This window comes from Myripristis murdjan, chromosome 9, assembly GCF_902150065.1.
Source record: "Myripristis murdjan chromosome 9, fMyrMur1.1, whole genome shotgun sequence".
NCBI lineage: Eukaryota > Metazoa > Chordata > Actinopteri > Holocentriformes > Holocentridae > Myripristis > Myripristis murdjan.
Genome location: NC_043988.1, coordinates 32,686,465 through 32,699,865, shown reverse-complemented (window position 1 = coordinate 32,699,865; position 13,401 = coordinate 32,686,465). Strand labels below are relative to the sequence as shown.

Genomic DNA, 13,401 nt, shown 5'->3' with positions numbered 1-13,401 from the left:
ACTCAGGATGTGAGACTTGACTTGCATGAAGTGACTTCTGATCATCTCTGCCACCAGGTGACACATTTAGATCCTGAATCCGTCAGTGTGTCCATCAGTGTGTGTGTCCGTCAGTGTGTCTGTCAGTGTGTTCATCAGTGTGTGTGTCCGTCAGTGTGTCCGTCAGTGTGTGTGTCCATCAGTGTGTGTCCGTCAGTGTGTGTCCGTCAGTGTGTCCATCAGTGTGTCCATCAGTGTGTGTCCGTCAGTGTGTCCGTCAGTGTGTGTCCGTCAGTGTGTGTGTCCATCAGTGTGTGTCCATCAGTGTGTGTGTCCATCAGTGTGTGTCCGTCAGTGTGTCCGTCAGTGTGTCCGTCAGTGTGTCCGTCAGTGTGTCCATCAGTGTGTGTCCGTCAGTGTGTCCGTCAGTGTGTGTCCGTCAGTGTGTGTCCGTCAGTGTGTCCATCAGTGTGTCCATCAGTGTGTCCGTCAGTGTGTCCATCAGTGTGTGTCCGTCAGTGTGTCCGTCAGTGTGTGTGTCCGTCAGTGTGTGTGTCCGTCAGTGTGTCCGTCAGTGTGTCCGTCAGTGTGTTCATCACTGTGTGTGTCCGTCAGTGTGTCAGAGCCGCTCTCACAAAGTCTAAAAAAACATTCCCGGAGTGCTTTACCTCGCACCGATGCGGTTCTCGTGCAGTTGTACAGGATGGCTAACTCTCCAAACGTGGTCCAGACCGCTATTGATGTCAGCAGTTTGTTGTGCTGAAACACATCCAGCTTGCCATCTGTAAACAAACATGAAACAAGGCCAATCAATACCTTTATCAAACTCAGAATCCAGACATTGACTGATCGACTCGCTGGACAGCAGGAGTGGATTCAGAGCCGTGCTACGGGCAGAGTGTAATGACGGTTAATTTTAATTCATTTACAGAGGGCCGAGGAGCTAACTCTCTCATCCACCACATCATGTGGCTCGCACGTCACAAAATTCACCGTCTAAACTCATCATTTGACCAGCTGGTGGAATAAAACTGAGCTTTCACAGCACATGATGGTTGGTTTCCTGCCAAATTTACCAGCCATAAATGAGAATCTCCCACCTTCTAAAACACATGCATGCAGACATTACAGATTTTATTATTATTATTATTATTATTATTATTATTATTATTCATTCTTAGTTGTCAGTGTCTTCTACAGTCAACAGGGCTTCTGTACAGATAAATATTTCCACTTGCAGCCATCCATTGCTAAAGCTGTATATTTTATCTGGAGGGGGGAAAACCTCAAATGACATTTGTGAGGTGTGTGTGTGTGTGTGTGTGTGTGTGTGTGTGTGTGTGTGTGTGTAGGGTGTATAATTACGGTCATGGGTTAGGAATTAGGAATTAGTTTTGTACCAGAAACTGCGGCATAAAACACAAAGTCACTTTAGGCGTATCATCGCTGAGTCATGACGGGCCGTGTGAAACATGACTCATATTAAACACTTAATTAATGTGATTAGCATCACTGGCTCCTGAAAGCTCTGTGACGCTTTGGCCTCATCTCTGAAAAACCCTAATGGCTTAATAATACAGACATTATATATCACTGGTTGGTTACACAGGTTACAGGCACGAAATACAGTAAATTATTACTCTTCTTGGTGTCCATTAATGTAACAAAGCTTTTGCCAGTTAACCCTCCTGTCGTGTTCGCGGTCAAATCTGACCGGAGGACAAGTTTTCCCTCCGAAAAATGCAGTTAATTTCATCTGTTTGTCTTGAGGTTCCATGACTTTGTTCACACATGCCATCTGAACACATAAAATAAATTTGGAGAATTTTTATAAATTTTTGAATGTTTTATTTAACTTGGAAACACCCATCGTGTTCCCGGTCACAAATGACCGGTCATTAGAAATGAATGGGTAAGACTACAATTAGTGTATAAAATAGAGTTAAACACATTCCCACACTCCTTTCCCACACCCCAACATGCAGGTGTCTTTGAGCAGACACAGATGTGTGTGAACACACACACACACACACACACACACACACACGCACACACACCTTATACCCCTTTCTGGCTTCCATGGCAACCCCCAGGGGAAAGTATCTCTCACACTTCTTTCCCACACCCCAACATGTAGGTGTCTTTGAGCAGGCACACACACGCACACACACACACACACACACACACACACACACACACACACACACACACACACACACACACACACACACACACACACACACACCTTATACCCCTTTCTGGCTTCCATGGCAACACCCAGGGGAAAGTATCTCTCACACTTCTTTCCCACACCCCAACATGTAGGTGTCTTTGAGCAGGCACACACACACACACACACACACACACACACACACACACACACCTTATACCCCTTTCTGGCTTCCATGGCAACACCCAGGGGAAAGTATCTCTCACACTTCTTTCCCACACCCCAACATGTAGGTGTCTTTGCGCAGGCACACACACACACAGACACACACACACATGGACACAGCCACACACAGATACTCACAACTTTGCCCCTTTTTGGCTTCCATGGCAACCCCCACGGGAACCTACCACGGGAACTGCCAACACCTGTCAGGTGGCGCTATAGGATAAATACTGTGAGGCTCTGGATTACATCTTTGACCTAACAGTGACCAGCAGAGGAGGAGCCAGTACAGGCTTTACAGGAGGCAGAGGCTTTACAGGTCACCTTCCATGTGAAAATGTCATGAGGATGACTAACTAAATCATAGTGGTCAATGCTGACGGGAACACAAAAGATGCTATTTTTTTGCCACTATTTAGAAAATTGAAATGGTTTCAAAACAGTGTCCTTGGAAAACATTGAAATGAAGTACTCTGTGATAAATACTACAATATGTTTCATCTGAGTATTTGTTATAGTCAAAATAATATCTATATAATGTTTTTTTCCCTAAAAAACGAATGGTATGATCTCAGGTAAATTAGGCCTACAGTACATACATAGCAAATAGAAGTTCAAAACTTGTCATTTTCACAAGAGCAGAAGTTAATAAAAAGATCTAACACAACATTAGGTGATAATATGTATCATAGTGGATTTATAATCAAATATAATGTTCCCGGTCACATGTGACCGGGAACCCCATGAGTGTTAGCCCAAAATGAACAGAATAGGAGGGTTAACAACAAAGAAAAACATGTTATTTTCTGTCTTTTCTAACATTCATTTTAAGTACCAGCATCTAAATGAGCCCCAAAGCTACATGGTTTGCTTTTCCTTTTATTTGTTTTGTTAAGCTTCGACGCTGTGTGCATCTAAAAAGGAGGGAATAAGTGAAGTGATCCATTTAAATGAGTTAGTAGTTTATTACTTTATGGCAGAGCTGAGAGCGCCGCTGGCTGGATTTTGTCCAGATCATATCTGACTGTCCCTGGGCTCTCAGGATCGCTTCGCTGTGGAAGCTGCTGGAGAAGCGGCACTAATCTGCTTTCCTGCCGGCGGTGGGAAAAGAATGGAGCACCAGCCTCCAGCCACATACTGGTACTGGTACTGGTACTGGTACATTTTGTCTAATGTTTAAATTTCTCTTATCCCCGTGCTGCTTTGGTAGGTGGCCAAACCTTTTCGTTGTCAAGGACCCCCAAATTGATACACACCCAATCGTGGACCCGTATTTAATAAGATGTAATCTAGTTTTTCTGGGGACCCCAGGTTGAGAACCGCTGCCTTAGAGGTCGTGACCTAAAAAAAAATATAGTTGCCCTCTAGACACAGATTCATGGGGGGGCTAAAGGGTGGCATGGAAATTTTAAAGGGTGGCTTATAGATAGATAGATAGATAGACAGTTACAATTATTCTAATTTCTTCAGAGTTGAAAAGTAGAAATGGCTCTGGCTATATGAGTGGTTATGTTTCTCTAGCTGCTGAAATCGATCTGGAAAGTGTCACTGCCGAGGTTCATGCTGCATTCACTTGCAGTCAGACAGTGGACTTTCAGGCTTGTAAATTTCCGGCCAGTGACAACATTTTTTTTTCTTTCTTTCTGATTGCCCAAACTGGGGTGGCAAGGCTTATTTTTTAGGGTGGCAGCTGCCAGCCCATGCCACCACGGTAGATCCGCCCCTGCAGTTGCCTGGTAAATTAGAGAGGGTGCAGCTGGTGGATTTTGGGATGTACAAACGCCTCTGGATGAAAAAGTTAGTTACTGTCCCAGAAACCACGGCCAAAGCAAAAGGACATGGGCTGCAGTTCTGTTACAGGTGCAGGAAGGTTGGGCGACTGGACTTAACATACATCCGGTGGAAATTCTGTGACAGGATTTGTTTTGCTCATTTTTATTTATATTATTTATGGGTCTGGTCATATAAAACATAGGCAAATGTGAGATAGACCAACAGGGAATCACACACAGGAACCAAAACTGTACTCATGTTCATCCATCCATCCATCCATCCATCCATCCATCCATCCAGCTTCTACACATGCTTGTTCCTGATCGGGGCTGTGTCAAACTGAAGCCTTGGTGTCATGATGGGAGCATCATGGCACCAGGCCACAGGCGGGGAAACACCCTGGCCAGTCCGTCACAGGACTCCAGTTCATTTAAAATGTATTTGGAGCCTAACCAGACGTGACATTTGCCAGAGTCTTCCTCACAACGTGACACTGATCGCATCTGAGTGCCGCTGTTTCATCTTCAGAATCCACTGACACATCATACAGTCAGTGATGGCATCATTATTATCATGATTATCATTATTATTAGTAGTAGTTGTCTTGGTAGTAGTAATAGTAGTATTTAAATGTAAAAATGCACATGAAAACCAGCGGGGTAAACACAGTTCGCAATTAGTGAAAAGGCATGAAATGAAGAAGGTGGGAACTTTGTGATGCTGGAGAACAAAAACAGTTTTATTTGTTAATGTTAGGGCACAAAACGGAATGGTATGGCGGCGTGTTAGGGCCACTGTCGGGGGAAAAAAAAACCTGATGGACCCCAAGGAGGCGGGGTAATATTCTGAGAAAACAAACTCAAAAACTCTGAGATTATAAAGTTACAAATTTATGAGAAAAAACGCCTTGGAAAAATTCTTTGTCTTTTGCTTTTTGGTCAAAACTCCACGCTGCGAGGTTGAATCAGCCTCACACTGCAATGGGATTTAAGAACAAGGAAATCCTGCTGATTTTAGCCGAGAATCACAATATATTTTTCTTCTGAATCGGCCCAAGTCACAGCAATGTTCCTTCGAAGTCCAGATGCTGAGGAGAAGATTGTGATTCTGGGATCAAACCACCAGGATTTCCTTCTGACTGAATCCCAGAAAAAGAAAAACTATTTTCTTGCAAATTTGTAATCAGATTTGGGTTTTTTTCTCATAGATTTGTAAGTTTTTTCTTAAACCTTGCACTTTAATCTCAGAGAATATCCAAATTCACATTGTTAATCTTGGAACCTCTTTTCTTCCCCAGCTCCATAATTTTTTTTCCTCCCTACAGTGGTCCTGAGACGCCGTCGTAGAATAGCTTCACTTCAACGCAAACACAACACAGCAAACTGGCTTGGTGATGCAGCTACCAGATTAATAAGCTTTTCAAGCCACACAGCTGCCAAGCTTGAGCATTAACATCAGCAACTTACATTACAGCTCTGATGTTAGCAAATAAAACTGTTTGGTTCTCCAGCGAGACACGGTTCCCACCCTCAAATGTAAAAATGCACCTCCCTTGTTTGTGATGAGAACCCAACTCTGCTGCAACACTTTGTGGCCAAAGTCGAACCCAAAGTGAGTCTGACAAGCTCAGTCTTCAGCAGTGTGGGGTGAAGAAACATCAGGTCAGATTTTAGCCTCCAGATCTGCTCCTGATGTCGCCCCGTCAGGATCAAGATCAAACAGCGCGATCAAACAGGGGTCCACGTACCTGCCAGGACAAACAGATGGTTCCCAGGCTCCCCCTGCTTGGTGACGTACTCTCCCTGCTGGTAGGTGCGCTCGTACATGCACTCCACCATGTCTTTGATCTGCTGCAGCTCCAGCCGCTTCAGGTACTGGTTCTTGTTCAGGGCGTCTGTGAGGAGCTTCTTGACGCTGTCGCACACAACAACACACAGAGCCTTAAGAGACGGGCGGGCGCATTTCCTCTGAGCTGCTGATTCCTGCACGTTGTCGTTGGCCGGTGAAAACCACTCATCTCCAACATGTCAGCCTCCCGAAAACGAACAAAAACACTCTTGTTTGGAGACTGACAGCTGTGCACTTTTCTGCTTATCTAATTCATTTTGAAAACGTTTAATTAACCCAAGGATTGCAGAACTTTCTGAATCCACAGAGGAGAGGATAAATTCTCAAATTATCCCTTCGATTATCTTTAGAATCAATTTGACCCCATTCAGTGTTTTAATGGAGACAAATGGGTAAACATAAAATTAACATGATGAGATCAGTGTTTCTTTGGGGTCAATTTGAACCCAGGCTAAAAGAAATATCACAAATTAGTTTTGTTGTTTTGGATGACACTGAGGAACTAGAACATGACATTTTTATTATTATTATTATTATTGTCAAAAAGCTTCCCTCTGCTTCAGGGCCCTCACCTGACATCACCTCACCTGCAGCAGTTTGAGAGCCACTTATGTTTATGAGACATTTGTGAGGGAAAAACCTGATTCCCACATGACGTTTGATCTAGTGGGAGAGGTTATGGTTTATCCTCAACAAGACACATAAAGTATCTGACTCACAAACTTGGGTAACAATTATTGTTACTATAATTATTTTCTGGAAGTTTAAATCACAGGTGAAACTGGCCACAAATGATAAAAAATGGTAAATTTGAAGGTAAATACAAAGTGGTTTTCACTGGACATCGACGATATGTCAGTAGGTTCACCTAGTTAAAAGCTGTCATAAAAATCACCGTTATTATATAACATATAACATATATTATATAAACATCAGAGGTGTTGTCTGTATCTTAAATCATAAACTTGTGAAAATGACTAAGGTATACATGTCTTTAAGATTCTGAGCCTCCACAACGCCCACAAACGCATCACTTGTCATGGTTTTAGTGTTTTTTTTTTTTTTTTTTTTCTTGCTAAATAGTCACTGTTTCATGCATCCGGGGCTGTTCAGGCAATTAATCAAGCAAAACAGCGAGAGTAAAAATCATCTTTTGGTGCCAGAGCTCTCCACCCTGCGCTCCTGCAGCTGCAGCAGGGGTCGCAGGAGGACGCCGCCTCCCTTTCAGGCCAGCTACAGATGTGGGTGGGTGGTCTGTTCATCCACACGCTCTTGAAAAATAAATGAGCGCTTTGGGCTTAATAAAACGAGAACAAATGACACCCAGTCCTTTATTTTGCAACCCACATCTTTTCCTCCCACCTCGATGTGTCACTCCTACCTACTCCTCACTACAGCCATCTGCATCTCTGTCATTCACACAGGACGAGTACTCTCTTTCCGAGGGCCAGTGTACCAGACCGGCTGATTTACAAGGCACTAGAGACCGTTGTTTTTGCTCAAGGAATTCATGCTAGACTTATTAGGGCCATATGTTTTAATCATGAGCATCAGGGTGAGAGGGGCACTCACAGCATGCTTTGTTTTTGCTTCGCCCGCCTCGACAACGTTTGCTCAGCACGGTGGGCTGTATTCATGCCGCTGTATAATCCGAGGAGCACTTAATGCAGCGAGAAGCAAATTTGCTTTCATGTTGGAAAATCCGTCTTGACTTATTCCGAGCACAAACTACAAGACGGCCTCAGATCTCCGTATCGCTGACACGCAACAACCCTCTCTCCCACGGCTTCTCGTCTCATCGACTCTAAAAGATGCGGCGCGCACACTCGATGATGAAGAATCTCGATACGCCACCGTGAAACATGATTTTGTCTTTCACCTGATTCACAATATAGCTGGAGAAGGAAGAGTAGCTGACAACACTTAAATGATCAATAATATCAACAGCACAATAGAAGATAAGACCATTCAAATACCTTTAAACTGAATTTCCATGCAACGACAAAGTAACCTTGGCTGGATGTTCAGTTTAACAGATTAGGTAATCCCTTAAACTGAATGGAGTTTTAAGTCTCTGCAAGTTTGCAGATTAACGCATCATACTGAAATGAATGAAAATAAATGGCCATTTGGAAAACAGGTAAAGGTACATTCACATATCTAAAAAATGTATGGAATGCTTGGGTCAATAGTAATGTAAGATATATATGAATTAAATAATCTAAAACATGGGAAAACCCTGTTACAGTCCTTTGCACAGTGCCTACGTACAAGAATAAAAGAGCATTAATCAGGTAGTAACTGGCTGATGACTAACTGTGTCTATTATTTACTTTTTAAATGATTTGGGCAACTTATAAATAGGTTTTCTTTATGTTAATAATTTGAGAAAAGGGTCTGATTTTGTGCACGTCCTTTGTGTGGTCCCAGGTTTTTGTAAAGAGGTGAGACGACTGAAAATTTCAATAAAGTTTTCTTGTGCAAACATCAGTACAAAAGAATTATGGAGGGGTGAAAAAAAGCATTTATGTATAGGTTGATAAATGAGGCCCATTGTGAGTGCATTCATTTCTGCTGAACTGGAAGAAAAGGGGAGGGTGTGGATGTCAAATTCAGAGGAGAGGAGTGACCTCACCGGCTATTATTGCTCACTGCTCTCAGAACTTGTCTTTGCATTTCTCACCTCATATGGGAGCTGCAGATTTTACGCTGATAAAATCCAACATGTCTGAAAAGCTGTGGACGTCTGAGCCGGCTCCGAGCTCGGGTCAGACCTGCCCAAACTTAACGAGCTCGGCGGCACGCACCAGACAAACGCCACCATGCGGATTTTCTTTAAGATCTAAAAAAAAAAAAAAAAAAAAAAAAAAACCCTTGTCTAGGACGGGTAAATCAGCTGAAGTCTTGTAATGCGCGCCGCAGCTTTACTTCCCTCTCAGAATATTAAGAGAAGGGAGCTGAGGGGAAAAGTTCCTCAGGCTCAGTTCTTTTCGACTCATTCAGTCAAACAACAAACTTCATTTCAGGCTGATGCTTCTTCTCTCCAGAGTGACTAACGTTACGTCAGCAGGTGGGAGTCTGGTGTCTTGCTCAATCATCCTCAGTCGGGACACATGACTGTCGGTGGACGCAGATGAACCCATGACCTTCCTGTCAATGAGCGTTCCCATTTAACTGTCTGATGATTAAGACAAACACTGACTATTATGGGAATCAAAGCGACTCCCTGGTTACCGGATGGAAAGCGTAATGATAAATTCTTGGGCAATAAAAAAAAATGCTCACAGGCTATAAAGCCCTGTTTCTTGTTTACAAAGAACAGAGCCAATATGTCATATACTGTTTATTTTCCCCCTGGATTTACAAAGTACATTAGTACTCGCTGTCATCAACTAGCAGCTGAGAAGAGCCTCTGACTGCTTGCATTTTTCAATACTGCACAGAAAGCAGAGACTCAGCCTGAGGCGATCATGACCATTTAACCGGTTAGTGTCTGCGCTCCCTTTACCCTTTTGATGATGATTTGAACCTTTCTAAAGCAGGGTTAGGAGATATTTTAGTATTATATTGATATTGTGATATATGTATAGGATTTGGTTTTCAAGACAGCACTGCAATAAAGGGAAGCAATTTCCTGTACTAGACTGTACCAGCTGTAATGTTATTGCCTCGCCCTGCTTTGTCATCATATCCACATTGCTGATGACTGTTTATCAGAAATATCTTGTGTGTAAATATCTATGAAAGCACCAATAGTCACAATATCAATATTGAGGTATTTGGTCAAAGGTATAGTGATTTTTGATCGTCTCTATATTGTGTTTCTATGTTGTCCTAAAGACAAACGTCTCACCTTGCGTCTTTCGGTACTCTGGCCTTCTCGAAAGAGAACTTCTGCAGACTACTGGAGGTGGGCTCAGCGGACACCCCCGCCTTGGCCCCTTTCCTCCTGTTGAGGGTTTCTCTGATGCGACCACTGAAGTTCGGGCTGTTCTTGCCACTCAGTTTGATCGAGGGGGGCCGGGGTGTCTGGCCCAGGCCAAGACCCGCTGTGCCCCCGGTCTGGTTCTTCATCACATCCTGCAGCTTGTTCAGCTGGATGCACTTGCTCTGCAGCTCCTCGCTGAGCTCGGCCAGCGCTCGCGTCTGTTTGGCCAGCTGCTCCTGAAGGGCCTTGATCTGGTGCTCCTTGGCGCAAAGCTCCTCATCCTTCCTCTTGCCCTCCCTCTCCAGCTCCTCCACCCTGGCCCTCAGGCTGTCCGAGGACGAGTTTTTGAATCCACCACCCTGTTCCTTGTGGGCTCGCCCGTTGGATGCTGCACCGGTGCTGTCAGCTTGTTTGTATCGCTTAGACTTCATTGAGCCGTTCCCCATTTTATCAGCTGAGACCACCTGAGGAAATTGTATAGTTTTATAGTTATTATTTACTTTCGGTATATTAGTTACCAAAAAGTCAGTGAGAATCTTCTGAAGCAACATTTTTTTCTGTGTATTGAAAAGGCTATGCTGTCAGCACAGTGACATTTAGCACCTCGCTGTTCACTGGCAAACGTCTGTTGGAGGAAGCTCAGAGTAAGGTTTCAAATAGAAAAGCTGACATCAACAAAGAGCGCTGGAGAGAGAAAGAAAGAACAAAGAAGGAGAACGAAAGACAGAATGAAAGAAGAAAGCAATGGAAAGAGAGAGAGACATCAACACCGTATAATTGTCACAGCTGGAGACTGGTGAACCCAAATGCACAACACAGAGGACACAAGAGACGAAGGGAAGTTTAACAGACAGTTTATTGCAAAATTGAAGGGAAAGCTGATGGGGGGGATGGCGAGGGACGCTGAGCAGACTTGGAAGGTGGATGGCATGGCCGAGGGGGTCAGGAGGCAGACTGAGGCTGACGAGGAACTCAAGAATAGAGAATAGAGGGACTAGAGTCAGGTTGCAGAAGAGACTGCAGGAACACAGAGGACAAGGGTCAAGAGAGCAGCGAGCAGAACTGCAATCACACAAGCTGGGAAATGGCTGGAGGCAGAGTGGCACTGATGGTGAACAGAGACTGCGGTTGTAGGAGAATGGCTTTTATAGCAGCATGACGGGCAAGGCAGAGCAGCTGAGAGAACTGAGGAGCCACACTCACACACTCAACCTCACAGTGGCACGCACACACACTCTCACTCACACACACACACACACACAGGGAGGGAACACTGGGAGACTGGTTAGACCAAGACAGAAACCATGACAGTGCAAACCCCTCCAGGACACCAGGCGCTTAATAGGCTTGCCATGACACGAGAGGGTACCAGAAGGAGACAGTGGCACTCTACAACAGGAGAGAAGTCAAATGGACTAGGAGGAGAAGCTAGGGATGGGACCAGGAGCTGCTGAAACAGATGCACAGGGAGCTGGGGGGGGGTGGAGGGTGCAGCAGCGACATGTAGGACCAGGGAAGAGCTGGCTAAAAGGAAGCAGCAAGCCCAGAGTACGCCATGTGAGGGGGAGCTGTGGGCCTGCCAGCTGAGAAGGTGCAGTGGACATGAAGTACACTGGCTGTACACTGGCAGAGGGGGGTGCTGTGGGCTCGGGGTTCGTCAGCTGGCCAAAATCTGCGGGTTCCACCAGCCGCTGGAGAGGCAAGAGACAGGGACTGGTGTGGAGAGCTGGCAGTGAGAATGACTGGATAGGCTCCCAGAGGTTACCTTACAGGGGGACCAGCTGATCTGAGGGTGATGTTGTCTAAGCCATGGATTTCTCAGGACCAAGGATGGAAGATGCAAAGATGGAAGAGCTTGGAAGAGGTGTTCGCAATTCAAGGCATTCGCTTCCAGGGATTCTGGTAGGGGCACTTTGGTGATTCCCAGCTGGGTAATGACCAGACTGGCCACGATAAAGACAAACTTCATGTGGCGCTGCTGCTCCTTGGGGGACAGCCAGGCTCGATCTATTTGCATAGGGTCTGGGTCATGGTTATTCTCAGGATTGTATCTGGGTTCAGGAAAACTCAGGCAAGGAAGAATTATCAGTCTTCTCCCACCAACATTAACAGAAGTGGTTGTCTATTTAATGGACAGGGCAATGAAAGAGTCAAGGTCATTGGGTTTGTCCAAGATAGAGTCACTGAGAATGAAGGGCCTTGTCTCAGCAGCAAGAGGGGAACTCGATGGTCAGCTTCACCACAGCCCTGAAGCTTTGGTGGAGGGAGAGGAGACGCCAGGACACATCCTATCCACGGACAGGATGGTCAAAGACTTTATGCATTTCTTCCGTAAAGAGGGGAGGAACACTCTGCGGTCTGTTTCTCCCGAACAGCAGAAGCCCAGGCGAGAGCAGATCCCTGCTGGCAACCCAGGAGGTACGTGATGCTGGACCACTTGAAAGAGTAGGAACTGGGCTGCTGCTCAAACACAAGCATTGAACCAGCAACACCTGGCAGGAGATTTCCCCTTGGGCTGCAACGAGACCAGCGGTGAGGTTGTTCACTTTGTCCAAGAGCACCTTGAGAGCTTGTTCGTGCTCTCCGACGCACTGGCCTTGAACAGAGAGGGCTCAGTGGAGCTTCAGTGCCAGCTGGGTTCATGTTGTGGCCTGATTGTACTGTTACAGGTTGATACAGGTGAGCCCAAGGTTAACATGAGGTTAACAGACAGTGTATTGCATAACTGAAGTGAAAGGTGATGGCGGGGGCGGGGTCGAGGGTGAGGGAAGTCGAGCGGGCTTGGAAGGTGGATGGTGTGGCTGAGGGAACGAGGCAGGATGAGGCTGACAAACGCAAGAATGCGGAGACAGGGGCCGGAGTCAGGACTGCAGGAACACAGAGGACAAGGGTCAGGAGAGCAGGGAACAGAGCAGAACTGCAATCACACAAGCTGGGAAATGGCTGGAGGCAGAGTGGCACTGATGGCGAACAGAGGCTGCGGCTGTAGGAGAATGGCTTTTGTGGCGGCATGAGTGGCGATGCAGAGCAGCTGAGAGAACGGAGGAGCCTGACTCCAGCACACCTGAGCACAATCACACAGTCAACTTCACAGAGGCACACACATACACTCTAACACACACAGGGAATGAGCACTGGTAGACTAGTTAGACGGGACTGAGACAGAAACCATGGCAATAATGGTAAATGAATGTCTTCCCCATTTATTATTCAGAAGGCAGGAAGTATTGCATTACATCAGCAGTCACTCCCTATCTGCTATGATGGCAACAGTGAAAGGAAATGCTGCTGTAAGATGATGTTAGGGGAGGATGATAATGATAATGATAATGATAATCAACATAATTATCAATAAGACAGCAGGCTAATCACAGTGATTTGCACTAATCTACAACGTCTTTTACTGGCTAAAACTAAAGACTAAATTTAAAAGGCACATGTGTCTCTCTCCATGGAGCCTGGTGTGTGTACAGAAATG

The 13,401-nt window shown here is 45.3% G+C and overlaps 1 protein-coding gene across 1 annotated transcript in view; it reads right to left on the bottom strand.

The window, feature by feature from the left end:
• prkg2 (protein kinase cGMP-dependent 2) overlaps positions 1-13,401 on the bottom strand; it is a 39,652-nt gene that overhangs the window by 25,612 nt on the left and 639 nt on the right. Inside the window, exons 2-4 of the mRNA XM_030060265.1 lie at positions 9,849-10,387; positions 5,895-6,061; positions 648-761 (exon numbers count right to left, since the gene is read on the bottom strand). Coding sequence (XP_029916125.1) covers positions 648-761; positions 5,895-6,061; positions 9,849-10,387 — 820 coding nt within the window. The remainder of the gene's footprint in view (positions 1-647; positions 762-5,894; positions 6,062-9,848; positions 10,388-13,401) is intronic.